The 22,151-nt window shown below is 47.6% G+C and overlaps 1 protein-coding gene across 4 annotated transcripts in view; it reads right to left on the bottom strand.

Moving 5' to 3' along the window:
* The window catches only part of LOC142573220 (sorting nexin-4-like), a 117,707-nt gene that overhangs the window by 45,448 nt on the left and 50,108 nt on the right, over window positions 1-22,151 (bottom strand). For all 4 annotated transcript variants that reach the window (XM_075682811.1, XM_075682812.1, XM_075682813.1 and 1 more), the window contains one exon: window positions 333-423. In XM_075682811.1, coding sequence (XP_075538926.1) covers window positions 333-423 — 91 coding nt within the window. The remainder of the gene's footprint in view (window positions 1-332; window positions 424-22,151) is intronic.

The raw sequence follows: 22,151 nt of genomic DNA, 5'->3' as shown, positions 1-22,151 counted from the left end.
TAGCTCTGATGCACGCTAGCTCCGACGTCATGTACTCCTTGAAATCTGCCGAAGTGCATGCGCGGGTTTTTATAGGACAGCAATGACGTTACACCACCTGTGTCCCCACCGCACCGCTCCTTCTCCCCTGCTAGGCTCTACCTACCCTCGCCGCGTCACTATGCTATGCGATGCTATTTTTATACTCTGCTTTCACTCTCTCTCAGCTTCCTCTCCCCCTGCTCGGCAAATTTTTTTTCATGCACGCGATGCTATTTTTATACTCTGCAAGCATCAAGAGAAACCCAGCATGGTTCTAACAGCTCCACTGTAAAGGCCTTTGGCAGACTCACAATTTCTGCTCGTTGATACTCCCTGGATGCGTACAGGCTCTTCTTCCGTTCCAGCTCGTATTGCAGAACCTCCTGGTGCTTGCACACAGCCCTGGGCACAGAAGGTGTTGCCAAATGAGAAGGCGCCACCACTCATTGCCTCTGAATCTGTGTATCCATGCCATCCTGTCCATCCAGTGCACTATTTGCAAATATGCAGAACAACAACCTTCCGTTCACCTGATTTTTTATCAAATTTTAATGCTGTCATGCACCTTTATGTGCAAAAGCAACTACAGAGTTCTTTTCTCAATGCAGTTTTCTTGTTTTTCACTATCACCTAGGACTCGTACCATGGACGACTCACTTTATGGACAGTTTTGGCTCGGAACCAAAGAACCTCATTGATACGATCCTGTTTCATGCAATTTTCTAGCACTAACATTTGCCATCAGGAACACAAAAATTGACCAAATACCATTACACTTCTTTTTTAGCTGTTAATATGCTCCCAGAAAACACAATCTTTAGGCACCAATGTTCAATTCATCGTCAAAATGCTATTTCATGATACATTTTCTAGCCTCTAAGCCCCATGTGAACAAGAAAAGGCGCGAGGCATGCACAATCGAGAACGATAGGCACCCACTAAGGCAGCTTCCCCACAGTACTCACTTTCTCGTGTCAAGCGAAAATGTCGGAATGCACTTAGTTTCCTTTTCTGGTACCAGCAAATCATTTAGTGGGTCTTTGCAAGTTGCATTCAGCGCTATAGTTGCCAACCCTATGGCGATATACATCTTAATCTATCTGTTTCGCAGCGCATGTGGCGTAGTGCCCTTGAAAGCATACTGCATGCTCTTAAAAGGTGACACATTGAGCGATAACCCAAACACACTGTCGTTCCCTGCTCCGGATGGCCACAAGCAAGCATTTTTTCATTCTGGCAGCATTGTTTTCTGCTGTCACCCACTAACTTGATTTTGTTTTGGTTTCCCATTGCCGTTTTAAAACACTATGCAATAGGAAAACGACAAAGCATGTCTCGGCTTGCACCATCTTGACATGCATTGGCATCTTGTGCTGCGACGACCCTCACAGAATAGGCGCGTTCCTGCCAAAATGCCCTGCCTGGAGAAGCTTCTGACTCAGGCCGAATTCGAGGAGGGCAAACGTAAACTGCAAAAGCAACAACAGGCGTCTTGGGCCACTGGGGCCTCACCAGCATGGCGTGCGTCAGCATTTTGTGCTGCAACAATTTGCGCAACATTTGACATTACGCAGATGTCCAATACAGTTAAGTCTGCCAAATTTTTTAGACTTTGGTTCATACATTTCCCAGGACAGTACATTTTTTCTCTAGTTATGTTTCAAAACATAACAAGATTCTATTGCATTTTTCAGCGGATGGGACGTACATGTGAATATTTTATTCCTTGAACAGTGGAGTTACCTTTATCAGACTTGGTTTTTAAGATACTGCAAGAACAAAAAACAAAAATTTAATAACATGCAGAATTGGGCTTGCAATTCTGTTATTACGAAACAGAAAAAAAACAAAAGCACAGAATTCTGTATTCACTTCTATCAGGACACCCAATGTAGACAAAACTGATGTACAGTCTGCGCTCGTTACAACAGACCTGTGTACAACAGACTTTCTGGTATAAAGGCTAACATTTCAACCTCTACCTATTTTATTATTGCAACGAAGTTCGCTTTTAATGGACCGCGCTACAACGCACTAGTGACTACAACGGACGAAATTAGCGGCAATTTTTTTAAAGATCGGGAGTATAAAACAGACTTTTGCCATGTTGACATGGGCTGACAACTGACTTGCGAGGGTCAGCCGACAATTGTGGCTCCATATCACATGCGCGAGGGAAAAAGGCGGGGTGGAAGCATACTGTCTTCTTTCGCGCGCAAGGCAAGAGGGAGAGCCAAGGGAGAGGAGAGTTCTACTCTGGCAGCTGCTACTTACGGCGTGGCCGCCATGTCTTGAAAGCGATCTGCAATGTGGACAAAGTGCACGCTCGCACGGGCGTCATATCTTGAAAGCGATCTGTGATGTGTACAAACTGCACCTAGTGCTGGTAGCTCCTTATGCGCCATGCTTTCAATGTTTAGTTTGCGTTGAAGCGAGAGACAGCACGAAGGTTAATTCGCTCGCTGCTGCTACTGCGCTGTTCACTCCAAGATTTTGACAGCAACTTTCCACGGTCATCGAACAAGATGTACTCATGTTTACCTGTGCGGCGTGCATGACACCGTGCTTGTTAATTTAGTTAGTAAGTGAATGTTTATAACTTTATACGGCCGATAAAACTACTATCCTTACTTCGCACAGCTGTCTACTAATTTGCTATCTTAATCGATGTTTCACCTCTCGAGTGAAACTGCGACATTTTTTAAATTGTTTTTTACTTTGGACGTTTGTCACTCACTCTTTGCAATAACGTTGTTACACATAGCGAACAAAGCTTCGGAAGTGAGGCGTTTTGAATATTATGGACTTCGAATAAAACGGACATTTTTTGTTGGATTATCAGGGTCCGTTGTAATGAGAGTCGACTATATTATAAGAATGACTTGTAATATAGCAATGGTGCAAGAGTTCAAGACTGGGATAGCTGGTTTACATTAATCATAGTGAACCGAGCAGACAATGCAACAAGAGATATAGCAGCAAGACATGTGAATTGAATACCAACTAATCTTTAATCCAGCTGTACAGTTATATGAGGCAGAGATGACAAGTGATGACACAAGAGCCCAATGCCATATATAAGTTGCTTGGTTGGCCAGAAACAAAGCACAGTGAAAACTGAAGTACTAATTAAGAAACAAAGTCACAGAGGGCACAGAAGACAACAATTTAACAGAATTTAAGAAAGAAACCAAGAAGAAACGGTTTGTCAATGTGTGAGAGCAGCCGAAGAGAACTGAAAAGTAAAATTTGTGAAAACTTACTCGATGTCAAAACTAATAGCCTTAGATAGTTCATTTCTATGTCGAAAAAAGCAAAAGATGGTGCACTGAGGCATGCGCTCCCTTCTGGCAGTTGATGCATATTCATAAATGTTGTTTGCGTACTGGTGATAATACAACTTTGCATAGTGCACATAGTGAAGTAGTAGTATCGTGACCGGAGTGCAAGTGAAATTTTTGAAGTGTGCATAAGAAGAGAGCAACAAGTGTCTTTTACTCTTAAAAAACAGTAATTTGACAGTCAGTGCCCCTGTTCTGTCGTCTGCACTGTTCACCATGTTTACAGCACTAGTGTCCAGAGCAAAACTTCTGCTATAACTTCCTAAAAAAATTTATGGAGTTGAAATTTTTGTTTTTGGTATCATCTAACAGCGTTGTAAACATAGTGCTTCACTGTTTCTGACACCAATTTCTGGCAATTTCCAATAAAAAGTATCTAAAAGCTACTTTCAACAGTAACTCCAATTTACCTTTCCTATAAAGTGAAGCGAATTTCACACAAGCAGCTCTGCAATGAGAATATTTTGGAGTTTCACATGCATTTGAATGGGGAATGTGAAGCCAAGCTATTTCCTCCTATTATCCACCCATGAAACAGATCTAAGCCATATTGTCACATTGTAGTGACAGTGAACAACCACCAGTGGCACAATGCGAGTCACGAAACTGCCGTACATACAAATTAATGCACTTGTATAATAAATGCACCCCCAACTATGTTCTTCAAAATTTGGATTTTTGTTTTCCCCTGCATAATAATAGCACCCCCAACTTTGTTACTGTGTAGTGCCACGATCGAATGGTCGTGCTGTAGTTTTCTGGAAAGACTAAAACGTTTTACTCTTGCACAAGTGTTTTAAGCAAGCCCATTTAATCTCAATGCCGATCGCTGTGCTAGAAATGATGATGATGCCACATCAGAAATGCCGAGATCACGTAAACAAAATTCTGCAGCTGACCTATGTAGGCTGCGCATCCATGCTAGCGGCAAACATGCCGAAGCAGCACACCTGCAGGGACGGTGGGTTTGATGGCGGGGAAGCTGACGACAAAGCCATGATGAGCGAACACTGGTGGGAAGCATGCGTTAAGAGCAGGCTGTGCATTAACACGGTCACTTTGGACCTGATGGAAACAGCAACCACAATAACGCTCAGCCTGTTCTTACTGCATGCTTGCTGCCAGTGCCGGCGCAAAGGCGCCTTGCAGACTCGAGAGAAAAAAAGAACACAACTGGCTCTCTGCAGCAATTACTTTACATAGTTTACGGACTTTTCTCTGACTTAATAGGAGTGTGCGCACATGAACGGAAGAGTCGACTTTGTGTCATTTTTCTATAGGTGCGAAGCGTACAATAAGACACTGATGGCCCTGATTTGCTTTCTTAACATGATGCAAATTTGACATTTCACCAGACAAATTGTAATGTAGGCAGTGAACTTAACATTCTCGATAAAGCAAAAGAGTTTCCCTCCTGAGTACAAATAAAGGAGCTAGCTCAAGGTGTACAATTAATCTGCCGCTTTTGTTGTCTACAACATACAGGCCATCGTCTGCTTCATTGCCAGGATGTATGTCCCAGAAAAACAGAATGAGTCATCGTATATTGGTGCCAGAGTGCTTGTTTTTTATACCTTGAGGCAGCATACACGACCAACCATGTGGTGATGAGTACATGTTCTAGGGTGCATTATTGCTATCTCGTGAAATGCAAGTGACTCAGCCCAACTCGGCTGGCTGAGAACAGCCTAATATCACCGATAATGTTTTGCGCACCGTAGGTAGTCTCTTGTGCGATGCAAGCGCCGGCGCTGCCATATCTTGCACACTTCGCTGCTTACTCGCACCACAAGATAAAACTTCAAGGAGCCACCTCGCATACATTTCTTTCTATAAATTAAAAAGCCATCGTTGTCATAACCTCTGATAATGTGAAAAGTCGTTAATCTTGATTACAATGCCAAGTACATCCTTTATTTCGGGAAATCCTCAGTGCATGCACACACACACACACAATCTGCGTTTTGTCCCGCCGCACCGCATCCTGCCACACACCGTTGCTTCCCGTCCCCTGCCTGCTATTCTACACAGTTTCCTACCGTCTCGTGCCTGCGACTCTATGTCGCCTGGCGTCAGCCTGGTACCCTCACAACAATACAAACAGAGGAGTGAGAAGTGCAAAAAGTCGCAGAAGGTTTGTAATGTTCAACCAATCTTCCTCCAAATAAATGTGTTCTTAAAAAAATGATGGCCTAAAACACACATGCAAACACCACCTGAGAGCGATGAAAAGGTTATGGGCATGTTTTATGAACAAAACATTGTCATGGCTCCAAACGAAGGGGAAAATGTGGCGATACATATGCCTTTCGGCCGTCATTGCACATGGCTGCTCATTAGCACACATATTTCGTACAGCTTGTCACACCACAAATTATGGTGGAAAATCTCTGCAATGGCAGCCCAGCGCAATGTCATGCAACAGCAAATAGATGTTTACGAAACTGCCCTTCCTGTGATGCTCCTCATGGGATAAGGGATAATCCTTCAGCCAATCAGCAAGCTGAAATAACAGCTAGCTTGGACCACCACCACATATTCGGGAAATTGTAGATGCATTGCACGGGCTCATGCACACCACGCTTCACTTTCTTTTTAAAGTGTTAACGTCTCAATACACCTGCCAAGGACTAGAAAAAATTTATCATCATCATCCTATGTTTTGCCGACTGCAGGATGAAGGCCTCTCCCTGCGGTCTCCAATTACCCCTGTCCTGCACCAACCAATTCGAGCTAGCACCTGCGAATTTCTTAATTTCATCCCCCCACCTAGTCTTCTGCCGTCCTCAACTTTGCTTCTCTTCCCTTGGCACCCATTCCCTAACCCTAATGGTCCACTGGTTATCTAACCTACACATTACATGACCTGCCCAGCTCCATTTCTTTCTCTTAATGTCAATTAGAATATCGGGTGTCTCTGCTCTCTGATCCATACTGCTCTCTTCCTGTCTCTTAAAGTTATGCCTAACAATCTTCGTTCCATCATTCTTTGCGCGGTCCTTAACTTGTTTTCGAGCTTCTTTGTCAGTCTCCAAGTTTCTGCCCCATATGCCAGCACCGGTAGAATTTTCTTTTTCTTCTTTTCTTTCTTTTTAATGATAATGGTAGGCTTCCAGTCAGGATCTGACAGTATCTGCCAAATGCGCTCCAACCCATTTTTATTCTGTAAATCTCCTTCTCACGATCAGGGTCCCCACTGAGCAATTGGCCTAGGTAAACTTACTCCATCACGAACTGTAGAGGCTGACTGGTGATCCTCAACTATTGTTCCCTTGTCCGGCTATTGGTCATTATCTTTGTCTTCTGCACATTAATCTTCAACCCAATTCTTACGCTCTCTCTGTTAAGGTCCTCAATCATTTGTTGTAACTCGTCCCCAGTGTAGCTGAACAGGACAATGTCATCTGCAAACCGAAAGTTGCCGAGATATTCGCCGTTGATCCTTACTCCTAAGTCTTCCCAGTTTAATAGCTTGAATACATCTTCCAAACATGCCATGAATAGCACTGGAGAGATTACCCCCCCTTGTCTGACCCCTTTCTTTATAGGTATCTTTCTACTTTTCTTGTGGAGAACCAATGTAGCTGTGGAATCTTTGTAGATATTTTCCAAGGTATTCATGTATTCCTCTGGTACTCCTTGATTATGCAGTGCCTCGATGACTGCTGGTATCTCTACTGAATCAAATGCCTTTTTGTAATCTATGAAAGCCATATAGAGAGGCTGATATTACTCTGCAGATTTCTCGGTTACCTGATTGATGACATGGATGCGATCTATTGTAGAGTATCCCTTCCTGAAACCTGCCTTTTCCCTTGGTTGACTGAAGTCCAGTGTTGCCCTTATTCTATTGGAGATTATCTTGGTGAATATTTTATATAATATTGATAGTAAGCTAATGGGCCTATAATTTTTCAATTCTTTAACGTCTCCCTTTTTGTGAATTAGTATAATTTTGGCATTCTTCCAGTTCTCTGGGACCCTTGAAGTCGACAGACAGTTTGTACAAAGGGCCGTTAGTTTTTCGAGCATTATGTCTCCACCATCTTTGAATAAATCGACTGGTAGTCCACCATTTCCTGGCTAAAACATTATAAGTCAATACAATTTGCAGCGCCACATCATGTTTTCTCATCTTGATGAAAATGCAAAATTGCATTTTGCAAAGCTTTCACTTCCTGTAGAAATTTTAAAACATGTGACTTCTCGATAGCCAATCAGAAAGTCAACATGGCAGATAATGGAGACTGTGCAGCCACCATGCGTGTCAAGAATATAGTCCTAAGTGAAGAATGGGTGGCCAGCAGTTGGTCAGCATAGTCAGCATAGTCTGGTGTAGTGTCGAATTTACGTGTCTGTTGCTTTTCTGCCTGTCTATGGCTTCGCTGTGTGCGATGGGCGCTAAGCTGAGTTATATTGTCACATGGTAGTGACGGTGGAGGACAAAGCTACAAAACTGTGAATGGCAAAACTTTATTGGGCGAACCTGTGCCCACAAAAGCAGGCTACACTCAAAGCTTAATAAAAGTGGCGAACACAGTTGGAAATCGTCGAAAATCTGATCAACGGGTCAAGCTTGTCGGCCTTTATACATTGTGGGCAACAATTACAAGGGCATTTATTGCACCTTTCATAGATCAATGCCTGCTAGCCGAGTTGCTATTCCAAAAACATGCCGATGGGCGTGCGACAAATTGCAGAAGTCGGACTCACCGTGACCAGATAGCGAGCGAATATGTTTGCCCCATGCTGGATCCCAACGCCTGGTTGTTCGCGCGTACGGTCACGTGCACAGTGGAGTGTTCGAACGAGCCCTCGCGAGACGGTCTCGCAGAAGCATGGATTGGCGCACGCGCAGCACGTCCACGCTGCTTGCCGTACCCGAACCAAAGAGGAAGCGCCTTCTCCTACCCGCGCCCAAGTAACCCCGCCGTTAGGTGTTGTTAGCAGCGCAACATTCGCGCCATCTTTCGTACTATGCTTCAACCAGACTGACTGCCGTGGGCATCAGGCCACGCGGCGAAGCCGGATTACAGGAGACGGGAGCTATGCGGGAAAACAACATATCAGGGGACGCGTGAGAGTCGCGCATCCCCACAACATCAGTCGTCGAATGTCCCAGAGTAATCCCTGAGACCCGCGTGTCTACCACAAAGTTCTACAATATTCACGCCACACATACATGGTGACAGACAGTGGATGGAACCCTCGATAACATTCCAGAAACTTCCGATACATGCAGGCGCATCCTGTGCTGTGCGATAACATTTGTTAGGCAGTGAAATGTGGTCACCCGATAAAGATAAACAAATACACGTGTCAATATGCCTGCTGTGGGACAGAGTTTATGTGTTCACAAAATGGAAATGCTGATCAGACGCGTGAAAGGACTGTGTGGTGGAGACAGCAACTGCAAGCCCAAGAGATGGCGCCAGCAGTAGGAAAGACATCATCATCATCATCATCAGCATCAACACAGGTCAGGAGGAGGATAAAGAGTGTTTGAGACACTGTGTGCACCTTTCGTCCCGGACAAGTGGTGGCTCGTCCGGGATTGAAATGGATAGCATAAATGTTCTGGAGGAAGGTGTGCAATAGCTGGTCAACCAGATAGATGGATCGCCCATCCGGCATGAACAGGTTGTCTCTCTGCTGCAGCAATGAGTGATGACAGCTACAGTGACTACTGTGCTGATAGGCTTAGGGATGCGGGTGCAAGTGTCACAGCTGCCTGTTGTGACTTCCATGCCATACATCTCCACAGAGCCACTGAAGTCCTCGGGTTTCAGCCACTTACAGTTGCCGGAGGTATTCGTCAAATGTTTAGAGAACTTTTGCCTCATGTTGGGAATCGACTCAGCCAAAAGGCTCACTAATGTGGTGCCGGCTACCTTGGAGGGCAACACAAAGCTATGGTGGTGCTTCACTGGCGTTTTCACCAAATGGGAATAATTCACGCAAGTGTTGTGTGCAGAGTTCGCTTCAATCCATTTGAAACACAGCCTGAAGGAGGAGCTCCAACAACGCACCCTGCACCAAGAAGAGAACATGAAGGTGTTCATCTATGTGCTATCGGCATACTACGACTACATTGGCGAAACCGTACCAGCAGAAGAAGAGGTGGAGCGGGTTCTCTGCCAAATGCACCCACAGCTACAAGTTCCTCACAGAACAGTCAACATTTACAACCTTGAAGGAGCTCGCAACAGTGGTGGATGGCTTGATGAAAGAGCATGATGGCGAAGGCAGCAAAAACCACTGCCACAACCAACAAATCAGGTTGCAAGAGCTCTGGTAATCTGACCACACAGGGCTGCCACTGTAGGCACTACTACATCTATCACAATGTCTTTGGCATACCACTGGCCACTACACTCCACAGCTGTCCAACTGTCCTATCTCCGTGATCACATTCATCCCGCCTCCACTGTGCCCACGCTGACGCAGCCAATCTCCCATGCCCCGCAGCCGGCCACTTGGTGTTGGCAGCGACCCAACACATTATGAGTCCACAGTTAGTGCTGCGGAGGGGTCAGCCATGTTGCCCGCTAATGCGCAACGGGTAGGCAAAATATGCCACCCAGGTGGTTGCAGTACCGTCGTCCGAGGCACCTGTGGGCTAAATGACCAAAGTCAGTACTGAGGAAACATGAGTTGGTAGATGCTATGCCGGCGGGTACCTCCGACAGCGTCCTCCAGGTTGTGGCCACTGTTGGCAGAAAGGAAACCTTTCTCGACATCTTTATCAGAGCAAAGACATTCCAGGCACTCTTGGACATTGTGGTACACCTTCATCCTTCTGGGACAGCAAGCGACCGTGGCTGCTGAAGTTACGAGGACCAGCCATAAAAGAGAGGTATGCACGGTTCGCCTGGCCATGGGCTGGTCCCAATCTACTACTTCACTCCGATGCAAGGTCCGCTCCCGGCAGCAGTGTTTTCTGTGTGTGCTCACTGTCTATAGAGACATCGCACTCCGGAGGGATTTCTTGGCAGTGACCGGGTATCACTCCTTATTGCACTTGGAGGCTGGACAATTGGAACTGAACCGCAGAGCATGGTACCCTTCGTCAAAGGAGAGAAGCAGGTTAAAGAGGAGCTAGACAGTGAAGAATCCTATTACCAGCAAGCTATCTTTGCCAAGCAACCTGAGCCTATGGCGAACTCTGAAGTCCCAACCTCCATTGATCCTGCTTGCTTTGCAGGATCAGATGAATGTAGACCCACGTCTGGCGCAAGTGCTTGAGATCTGCAGCCCTATTATTACAACTACCCTCGGGTGCACAACATTTGCTGAACATCAAATTGACACTGGGGACAGCATACTTGTACGTTGCAAGCTCCACCCAGTCAATGTGAAAAAATAGGTCATTGTGGATATCTGCATCCGTGATCTCTTAGAACAAGAACTCATACCCAAGCACCAGCCAGTGGACCAGAGCTTCTGTTTTGGTTGTAAAAAAGTCTTCCGGCTTCCGCCTAGCCATTAATTATTGACAACTGAATAGCCGGACAAACATACTTGCTCATCCCTTGCCCAGGATCAAGTGGCTCTTGGCACAGCTGGGTTAGGCACAATGGTTTTCAGGTTTTGATATTTTCAAAGGCTTTTTTTCCAATCCCAGTGTGCAAACAGGATATCCCCAAGACCACATTTATTTTCTACCAGGGCACTTTCGAATTCACTAGGATGCTCTTCGGAGTGGCAGGCAGGCTAGCGAACTTCCAAACATTGATGGACAGTGTTTTGGACAGTATAAATCACAAATTTGCAATGGCATTCCTTGATGACATCCTGGTTTATTTAGACACTCAGGCCAAACACATGGTACACATTCAATGTGTACTACTATGGGTCAGAGCAGCAGGCCTCACCTTTAATCCAGACAAGATCCAACTCTGTCACCATTCACTCAAGTTCTTTGGACATACGATTTCACGTGGGCAGTGTTGACCCAATGAAGGCAAAGTGCTTGCTGTGTTGCACTACCCTCAACCAGCAACAGTCAAACAACTGCAAGCCTTCCTTGGTCTGGCGTGGTATTATCAAAGCTTTACACCTCGATTTTATCTAACCGCCTGCCCCGTCACCAGTCTTTTGAAGAAAGATGCACCTTGGCAGTGGACCAACCAGCAACCCTCCCAGAGACTGAAGGAATCCCTTCCCATGATGCCCATGGTGAACCTCCTTGATCTCAACTAGCCCTTTGTGGTTGAGACGGATGCCAGTGGTACTGGAATAGCAGCTGTGCTATTCCAGGCGAACCCTGAGGAATTGAGACCTGCATCATATATAAGCAGGGTCCTCACCAAGGCAGAAAAACAGTACACTGTCAGGAATGGGAGTGCCTGGCAGTGGTCTGGCCAGTTGATAAATTCAGAGCTTACCTAAAAAAAATTCATTGTGGCCATTCTTCTCTGTCATGGATGTTTCTATAGATCAAGCCTCACCAAGAGTCAAGTGCTGGGTCCTTAGGCTGCAAGGTCTTAACTGCACGATCAAACAAAGAAGGGGACCTGCCAACATTCCAGGAGATGCCTTAGCAGAGCTCTCTTGAACGGTCCAGAGAACCCAAGCAAGACTCTACTTGAAATGCTGTTCCCAATTAACAGCCACGAGCCTGAGCAACGCATCATGTTCAAAACAGTTGCCCCTCAGTCTGTAACAGACGATGTCACTAGAATATAGAACGTCTGGTTGAGGAGCAACCTTGTGATCCACTGTTTGACAAGCTGAAAAGCATCTTGCAAGGTATTACACTCCCAGAGAACAACCCACAATCATGCCTAAATAAGGACTTGGCTGCTTCGACAGAACTGGAGTCTAGTAGGTTACTCGTTCAGCACAGAGGCTACTAGCATGCTTATTACGAGTGTAGCCGAGCAGTTCTGAGAGGAGGACCGACTCTGCGGTTGCCGTTTATGGTTACGCCCGATGAACAGAAACCAACGACATATACTGCAGCACGACTGTATGTACACTGCTCACGGAATGAAACGCGACAGGGAGCATTTAGTATAACCCTGCATATGTGCAAAGTACTCGAGAGTACCATGTCGTATCGTTAAGAATCTGGTAAGCAAACGTGAAGCGGACTGTGATGTAAGTGTACGTGCGGAAATTGCGTCGATGTGACACGAACTGCAGCCGGTGGAAACGAAAGCATGCGCATTAGTTAGCCCTGAAGTAACGCTTTTCATTCCGTGAGCACTGTACATTCTAGATTGCACTTGCAACTGATCCTTTGTTGTTTATTTTCTCCACCTTTACAGGGGTGCGCAAGTGCTGCCATGCAATGGACAGCCATCTAAAGCGAAACCATAACAGTCCTTGCCCCTTAGATCATCCAAGAGAGACATTATGGGGAGTAGCACTATACTGGCTTGCAGATTCTGGTGCTTCTTTGCAACTGAGGCATGCTGTATACTGAGCTGGGACAGTTCAAAGCAGTCTCTTCTGTGCCACCAGTTTCGTTCATGGCTAGCTCTGAGTTTGCAGAAACAGCCGGATGAATATTGCATACAGTTGTTGGACAGTTATCAATGTCTGGTGTAGTAGGAGATTCAGGCTCCAATGGTCCCGTAGTTGGCGTGGGGACATCTTCGCGTTGAAGACGTAGGCCGTCATCATGTTTGTGCCAGACAGTGCCATCACTGAGACATACGGTAGCTGCTGACTGACTTGTGGTGCTCACGACACGTGCAGGTACCCACAGCGGGCTTTATGGAAGTTCTTTACAAGTATGTTGTTTCCCACATCCGGCAGTGGAGAAGAATGGCACCCTTGGTTGGCATGCAGCTTCTGCTTAACCTATTTCAGCATGACTGAAGTGTGTAAACTTGGCCGAAGAAAATCCATAGGTGTCTTGAACATTCTTTTCATGAGCATTTCACATGGTGCTCTGCCAGTGACCTCATGTAGTGTAGTGTAATGGCAACCTGCTGTTCATGATCTGAGAATGCCTGCCAAATGCACCCCAGCCCATTCTTATTCTTCTGATTATTTCAGTCTCATGATCCGGATCTGCAGTCACTACCTGTCCTAAGTAGATGTATTCCCTTACCACTTCCAGTGCCTCACTGCCTATCGTAAACTGCTGTTCTCTTCTGAGACTGTTAAACATTACTTTAGTTTTCTGCAGATTAATTTTTAGACCCACCCTTCGGCTTTGCCTCTCCTCTATAATGATTAATGAAGGGAAAATCAGACATCTACCCATTCATAGCAATCCGCCTCTTTCATGTTCCTGTGCTGCCCTCTGACGCACGCCGCTGGAAACGTTTTGGAAGGTTGTCGGGGATTTCGCCGGTTGATTTGTGTACCTGCGCCCATGTTGAGTGCGTTGGTTGTGCGGTTTGTAAATCGCGATTAATTATTAATGGTTTCTCCGGGGCAGCATGTCGTTCACCCATTGAGTATAGTGGGTGAACAGGCCCGAGTGCGCTGCTGTGGTAGCAGCGTGGCTGATAAAGGCACGCTAAGTTCCTTCTGCCGACGCCGCTGCCTTGAGTTCGTTGTTGCTAATGTCTGCGCTTGCACATCGCTTTTTTTATTCCTTTTACACATTCAAGAAGCCTTCCACGTGGGATTTGCCAAAGCGGTGCATTTGTTTACATCCACAGCTTCAGTTATTGTAGAAACGGCGCCTCACTGATGTGAAATAATCTCAAAACGTAGCAAAACATACAGACGAGTCAGTATGAGTGGTCGAGTCCCTTAAACAACTGCAACTGTGATCCAGATACATATATATTACAGGCTGCTACTACTGATTCTCGGTTTTGTTTAACTTCATCATACTTACAGTTTGCGCGTGCTATAAAGTATTATTAGAGACTGTGTTCGGCGTAAGTCCCCACTTATATGCCGAGTAGTTCTCTCGCAAAAAGGCGGATGCCATCGCTGACACCGTTGGCAACTGAGCAAGTTTATGCTGCTGTATTGAATGCACTGTCTCTTCTTTCCTGTTTGACGCAGAGGTAAACAATGGTTCTTTGGAATTAAGAAATGTCAGCATAACAACACACACAGATCCACCATCTACGGGAATGCGAACAGCTGCGTTCGAGAATGGTGACCAAAGTACAAGATGTTGGCACAGCGCTGTGTCACCACTTGCAGCTTATTGTGTACGTGCCGTGCGAAGTGAAGAGTAATCAAATCGCTATAGGGCCGCAACCTAACTATAAGAGCGGTTTCCTTTGTCCTGACTGCTTACTTCTTAAGGCCAGCTCCATTGGCAGCGCCTGCACGAACTCGACGGGGTCAGGCCTAACCCAAACTTCGGTGGAATCAACATTGACACAAACTTCACGTGCACGGCTTGAGAGGACTGAAGCTCCTGCATTTCAAATTCGAAGGCACGTCAACGCATTTTGAGCGTGAATAATTATATGTACAAGTGAATGAGCTGCAGCTATCGCATTGTCGGTTCGACGGCTGATCACGTAGGGTTAGGTCAAGCTATCACGGTCGGCATGCTGATATTGTCGGTGCTGTCGACACGAAGGCCCGTCGCGCTATATGACAACTCGTACCCGTCGGTTGCGTAGTTGTCAGCCTATTACGATCAAATGGTCTCAGTGACACAGTGCTGGATAGTCGGCCAATCGTCGGCGTCAGCGTCTTGTCGGTCTCGTATTGATTTAATGTTACCACGCCTTAAAACAGTACATGAAGTCAGGCATGCGCTGCCACCACCAGTAACAGTAGGCCGACGCTGCAAGAAGACTGCGTCAGCAACGTGTTTTTGAAGTGTCGCGCAAGTGTAATGCAGGGGTTTATCAATAAATTTGACCGCCGTCAATGTAAGGTGGCAACTACGTGGTTCACGGTGCAGTCCAGACCAAACCCGGGCCGTTTTCTGTTTCAAAGTGGAGTTGCAGTCTTACGCGCATTTTTGGCACCGCACCGACGTCGAGCTACCAGTAGAGTTTCAACGCGGTACATAACACGAGCGTTTACAACAGCGCGCGTCCCTTCCAAAACGTTTCGCGACTAATCTGCTAGGGCAGGGCGCATGTGCCGTCGCGCCGTGAAAGAGGCGGATTGCTACAAAGGAAACCCATACGGGTTCCTCGAAAGAAAAGCCTCGCAGTTGATGAAAAATTCATCCTGGTCCGGGACTCGAAACCGGGACCACCGCCTTTCTGGGGGAGCCGCTCTACCGTCTGAGCTAACCAGGCAGATGGTAGGGTAAAGTCGAATTTGTCAATAACTCGAAGCAAAGGCGAGAGTTTGACAAACTCTTGCCTTTGGCTGGAGGTGCGAAACCGTGTAGTTTTGTAGACTTGCCCTTCCGCTATGAAGCGTGTTTTCTCTTTGAGTTGCACACTCGAGCAATGTGTCCCTGCTTCTCGCAGTAGTTGCATGTAGTGCTGATGTGTTTGTACTCGGTCACGAGGTGTTCCTACTCGCAGCGGCATCATGAAACACAGCCCTTTGAAGCTACAACCTTATGTGTAGCTAGCAAACTTCTGCTGGTACTGGCTATCTTGCCGGCAACTTTCTTCACAGCTTCCATGGCAAGTGCAGTTTTCACAGCGTCTTCATGTGTAAGGTTTGATTTCTCGAGCAGCCTCATCTGCATGGCTGTGTTGTTTATGCCGCACACGAAACGGTCCCTCAACATATTGCCAAGCTCAGTTCTAAAGTTGCAATATTCCGACAGACTTTTGAGTGACGCCTGGAATTTACTGATGGACTCGACCTCCAAGCGAACATGCGTGTTGAAACTAAAATGCTGAGAAACAACAGATGGCTTGGGGCAGCAGTGGTCACCCAGACTGGAAAGAATTTCTTGCAAGGCTTTGCTTGCGACTGGGCAAGTTTAACGAGATCCTGCAAGAGGGCATTTGTCTTCTGCCCATAGCAACTAAGGAAGCTTCAAGGTGTTCAATGTAGCAGGGCCATGCATCTCTGTCTCCTTCATCGAATGCTTTGACGTTGCCGAACATTGGCATGATGAAGTTCTGTTGCATTGAATTCAATAGACGAACTCAGGTGCGTAGAAGCGGGGGTGGAAGGAAGACGCACTTGAAGAAGCTTGAATGCTTTTTCCCTCGTCACCATCTGTTGTGTAGCCGAGCAGTTCCGAGAGGTGGATCGACTCTGAGGTGCCTGTCAACAGTTACACCCAATCAACAGAAACAGACGACATGTACTGCAGCAGGACCATACACTGGGGACCGTGCTTGCAACTGATCCCATGTTGTTTATTTTCTCCACCTTCACAGGGTGGCACAAGTGGCACCATGCAATGAACAGCCATATAAAAGGAAACTGTAATAGCACTAGCGGACTCTGGTGCTGAAAATGGCACATGACCACCACACTAGTGAACATGTAGGCTTTTCAAGACATTGCAGTGAGCAGATGTATCAAAATATGTCACACGCTGCAAAGTTTGCCAGCGCTCCAAGGCAAATTGCCAAAGACCATCAGGCCTTATGAGCAGCCGAGTAGACCACTGCACTGATGGAGTGTAGATGTCACTGGACAGTTACCACTCGCATCATGGCGCCACCAGTACCTGCTGGCAGTGGTTGACAAATTCACAAAGTTCATTGAATTGTTTCCTCAAAGAGCCACTACCAGCCAAAACATTGTCGACTGTATGTGGCAAAGCCTTCTGTCGGCATGGCCTACGAGTAGCAATTTCCAGAAAAAATCGGCATCCATTTGTCAGTACACTTTGGAAGGGCCTCCTAAATAAATGGGACATAAAATGCCATGCCGTGCCTTACTGCCCCGCTGGACAGATGGTAGAATGCCATAATGATAAAGTTAAGGAATGCCTCCGGGCCTACTTTACAAACCAAAGGGAGTGGGACTCTCACATCGCCAAAATTGCCTTTGCTCTTAGCATTGCAGAGAGTGTCATGACAGGGTGTATACCTACCTACCCGTGTTAAGGTCAAGAGCTGTGCTATCCATGGGAACCGCTTGGCACCAAGGACAACGTTGAACCGCCTGCTGCAGCCTCCTATGCCTTCTCCGAAGAAATTCGCCCAGGCCTTTGAACAGACAACAAACTGCCGCTCAAGCAAAACAAAAGGCACATTACGACTACCACAGGAGGCCAGTTACCCTGAAACCAGGCTGCCTCGTTCTCGTGAACAGTCATACTAAAAGTAATGCAGCAACGGGCATCTCATCGAAGCTCACACCAAGACATTCAAGTCCTCAGAGGATTGCAAAGAATGTTAGTGTTAATGACTTCCTACTGATAGATCCCAAGACAGGGCGCCGTTGCGGGATAGCCCATGCTGACCAGCTGAAAGTGTATTACGAAATCCGAATGGACATGCCCACAACAGGTTCACATTCTACGGGAGGAAGGAGACATGTAAGGACTGTGTGGTGGAGACAGCAACCGCAAGGCTGAGACGTGGTGTCACCGTTAGGAGAGACATCATCATCAGCACGAGGCATCGGGGCAGCGGAAGGAGGAGAATAAAGAGTGTTGTGAGAGATGTGTGCACGCTTCTTCACTGATGGGAAGATAAACTTCGACATGCTGATGAGCAGAACAGTTGAGAAAAGAGATGCACACAGCATGGTTGTCAAAACAACGGACGCTGAAAAGCAGTGCTTCAACGTAATGCTTGTGATAATGGCAGACAGCCGGAAGTGGATGTGACGACGAGCTGTCATGGATCCACAATGTGGATGAAGTGGCCAGCAACCTGGACGACAAGTCTGGTCGTCCTAATGCAGAGTGATTGCAATTAAAATCCTGTTACGGTTTGCAAATAGTATATTGCTACAGAACAGTATTTGCAATGACGAAGAGGCAAGCAGTGAGATGACGATTGGAGGCTAGCGCGGGCTGTTGCCTCTTGGCCAAATGCGGCGTATTCCCTTGTAAATATACTTGTATATAGCTTTTCGTCTCCGTCTTCCTACGTAACATACCTGGTGGAGGTGGACGTTCCCTGTACCTTGTCACGGAGCTTTGCAGTGGACGGTACGTCGAGCCTTCCTTCATTGTTCCCGGCGATGACAACTCGACTCAGCCACCTCCGACACCTGCTGCCACTTCAACGACCTACATCACTCTCCCTGCTCCTCGTAATCCTGGTGTATTCTCAGGCAAAGATGGGGAAGATGTCGAGGACTGGATCAGCCTGTACGCACACGTCAGCCGCAATAACCGGTGGGACCCTACTATCATGCTCACCAACATAGTCTTTTACCTCGGTGGCACACCTCGAGTTTGGTTTCTGATGCCTGAAGATGAGCTCACCAGTTGGGATTCGCTTAAGAAAAAGCTCCGAGACTTGTTCGGCAACCCATATGGTCACCAACTTGCCGCGCAGAAGGCGTTATCCAGCCATGTGCAGACGTCAAAGGAGCCCTATGTCACGTACATTCAAGATGTCTTGGCTGTGTGCCGCAAAGTTGACGCACACATGATTGAGTCCGACAAGGTTTCCCACATCCTCAAAGGCATTGCCGATGACACCTTCAACTTGCTCGTTTTCAACAACGTGGCGACAGTGGATGCAGTTCGCAAAGAGTGCTGCCGCCTGGAACTCACTAAAAGCCGACGCATTGACCAGCAGTTTGCCCGTCTGCCCAACATCACAGCGACATCTTCCCAACAAAACTGGCGATGCTACCAGGATCATCTGGCGTGAGATCGAGGTCAACTATACAGCTTCCTTCGACTCCAGCTCCTCCAACGCACCTGCAGTCACGGTTTCCCTGATCCAGGCAGTTGTTCGCCAGGAATTTGCAAACATGGGTCTTCACACCATCCACTCAGCCCATCGCCCCGATACCCACTCGGCTTCTTCGACTCTGCCCTGTCCTGCATCTTATTACCCACCACGTTTCCGCGACCCATCTGAATGGCGCACTGCTGACGACAAGCCCATTTGTTTTCACTGCCGTCGAATCGGGCACATTTCTCGGTACTGTCACAGTTGCAGGAGTTCCTCGACCCGGTATCCTTATACTGGCTACTCTCGCCCCTCAGGTGGCCCATCTCGTCCCTATGCTACAAGCTCTGATAATGCCGCCGATTCTCCTGCGCCGAACCGCCCCTATTCTCATTTGCCTTCGCCCCAACGACGACAATCTCGCTCTCCCCAGCCCCGTCGCTCCTATTCGCCGAATCCCTTAGGACGCCGCTCCCAGCCGGAAAACTAGACGATGCAGCGCCTCGAGGTGACACTGCCATTGCTCCCTACGCCGCCAAATCCTCTACTGACGTTGCCCACTCATCTGAACCTTCTTGACGTGCAAGTCGACGGTGTTTCTGTGTCTGCACTCATAAACACTGGGGCGCATTTGTCCGTAATGAGTGCTGACCTTCGTAACCGCCTGAAGAAAATAATCACGCCCACCATGACGCCTGTTGTCCGTGTCGCCGATGGCGGAACAGCCCCCGTAAATGGTATGTGTGCCACCCGCGTCTCCTTCGTCGATCGCTCTGCTATCGTGCGATTCACAGTCATCACCCACTGTCCCCACGACATCATCGTCGGCTTAGACTTCCTCTCCGCACATTCTGCTCTTATGGATTGTTCCGCCAGCACTCTCCGCCTTGACCTGCCTGTTCTGGATCCCGCTCAACCACACCCCAGTCGCCTCAGTTCCGTCGACTTCGTTCACTTGCCACCTTCGGCACTGACTTATGTTGCCTTAATGTCATCCCCACCAGTGCCCGACGGTCACTACATCGCGGCTCCTATGCAAGACGTCCTACTTACACACGGGATCACAGTACCTCATACAGTTTTATCTATTACTGCGAATTACGTCTGCCTGCCAGTGGTCAATTTTGGCTTGACGACACAAATGCTGTCAGGCGGGATGTCTCTGGCCCAGCTTTGCTCATTCGAGGATCACTCAGTAGCGTCCATTGTAGCAGACAATTCAGCCGATCCTCCTCTACCATCGCAGTCGGCAACTTGTACTATCGCCGACTTACAGAAAATGATTGCGCCTGACATGCCGTCCGAGCAAGCTAGTGAGCTCTACCGCGTTCTGTTTTCCTACCACAATATTTTTTACTTTCACGATCGTCCTTTGGCCCAAACTACAGCTGTTAAACATTGCATTAATAGCAGCGATGCCCCTCCTATTCATCGCCACGCGTATCGAGTGTCACCGGCTGAGCGTCAAGTTATTCCCACGGAAGTTTGCAGAATGCTTGCCAAGAACATTACTGAACCGTCATATCGTCCATGGGTGCCACCTGTTGTACTGGTAAAAAAGAATGGTGGCTCATGGCAGTGTTGCGTGCATTATCGGCACCTTTACAGGGTTACCAAAAAGGACGTGTATCCCCTACCTCGGATTGATGACGACCTTGACTGCCTCCATGGTGCTCGCTACTTCTCCTCTATTGACCTTCGTGCAGGCTACCGGCATATTGATGTGGATGATCTCAACTGCGAGAAGACTGCTTTTGTAACACCCGACGGTCTTTATCAATTCAAAGTGATGCCGTTCGGTCTATATAACACTCCTGCCACTTTTGAACACATGACGGACTCCCTTCTTCATGGTTTTAAATGGTCCATATGCATGTGGCTACTTGGACGACGTTATAATATTCTCCTCAACGTTCGTTACGCACCTCGAGCACCTCTCGGCACTACTGGGCGTTGTTCGTCGAGCCGGTCTGCAACTCAACGCATCGAAGTGCCAATTCGGCCGTCGCCAGATTACCGTCCTTGGACATCTCGTTGATGCGATCGGAGTGCAACCGGACCCAGGCAAGATCTATGCTGTTATGCAGTTCTCTGTTCCAAAGTGTGTCAAGGATGTGCGCAGCTTCATCAGCCACCATTTCGTGAAAAATTTCCCGGCCAAAACACGACCACTAACCGAGCTTTTGAAAAAAAGACGCCCCTTTCCAGTGGGACGATAACGAGGCCTCTGCATTCTCGCATCTAATCGACCTTCTCACAACACCTCCCGTTCTAGCCCGTTTCGATCCTTCTGCGCCTACCGAAGTCCGCACTGATGCCAGCGGTCACGGAATTGGCGCAGTACTGGCACAACGCCAGTGCGGCAACGATCGTGTTATCGCTTACACCAGCAGGCTCCTCTCACCCTCAGAGCGCAACTATTCCATCACTGAGCGTGAGTGTCTGGGTATAGTTTGGGCGGTTGCGAAGTTCCGCCCATACTTATATGGCCGACCCTTTTCCGTTGTCACAGACCATCACGCACTTTGCTGGTTATGCTCACTGAAAGATCCTACAGGAAGACTTGGTCGCTGGGCCTTATGCCTGCAAAAATATTCGTGTACTGTCACCTACAAATCTGGCCGACTACACAACGACGCTGACTGCCCGTCTCGCTACCCGGTAGACGAGCCTGACGCCGCCGACAGTAGTACCGCCAACGGCATTTTCTCTGTGTCTGCTTTCATTATCATTGCCGATGAGCAGTACCGAGACCTATCGCTGCGAGCACTCATGGAGCGTCAGCGCTCTACACCTACCGATGCATCCATTTGCGTTTATGTCCTTGAGGGCGGCATTCTGTACCGAAGGAACTTCTTGACGGATCTGATCTTCTTCTTCTTGTGCCAAAACATATACGACAGACTGTGCTCTTTGACATGCTTGACACATCCACTGCAGGACATCTTGGGGTAACCCACACGTACGACCGTGTCCGCCAGCGCTTCTATTGGCCTGGTCTCGCTCGCTCCGTCCGACGCTATGTTGCTGCCTGTGATCCCTGCCAGTGTCGGAAAACACCTCCGGTGCTACCTGCCGGTCATCTCCAGCCGATCACCGTCCCTGTAGAATCATTCTTTCGTGT

This window comes from Dermacentor variabilis, chromosome 2, assembly GCF_050947875.1.
Source record: "Dermacentor variabilis isolate Ectoservices chromosome 2, ASM5094787v1, whole genome shotgun sequence".
Taxonomy (NCBI): Eukaryota; Metazoa; Arthropoda; class Arachnida; order Ixodida; family Ixodidae; genus Dermacentor; species Dermacentor variabilis.
This window is presented reverse-complemented; position numbering and strand designations above follow the sequence as displayed.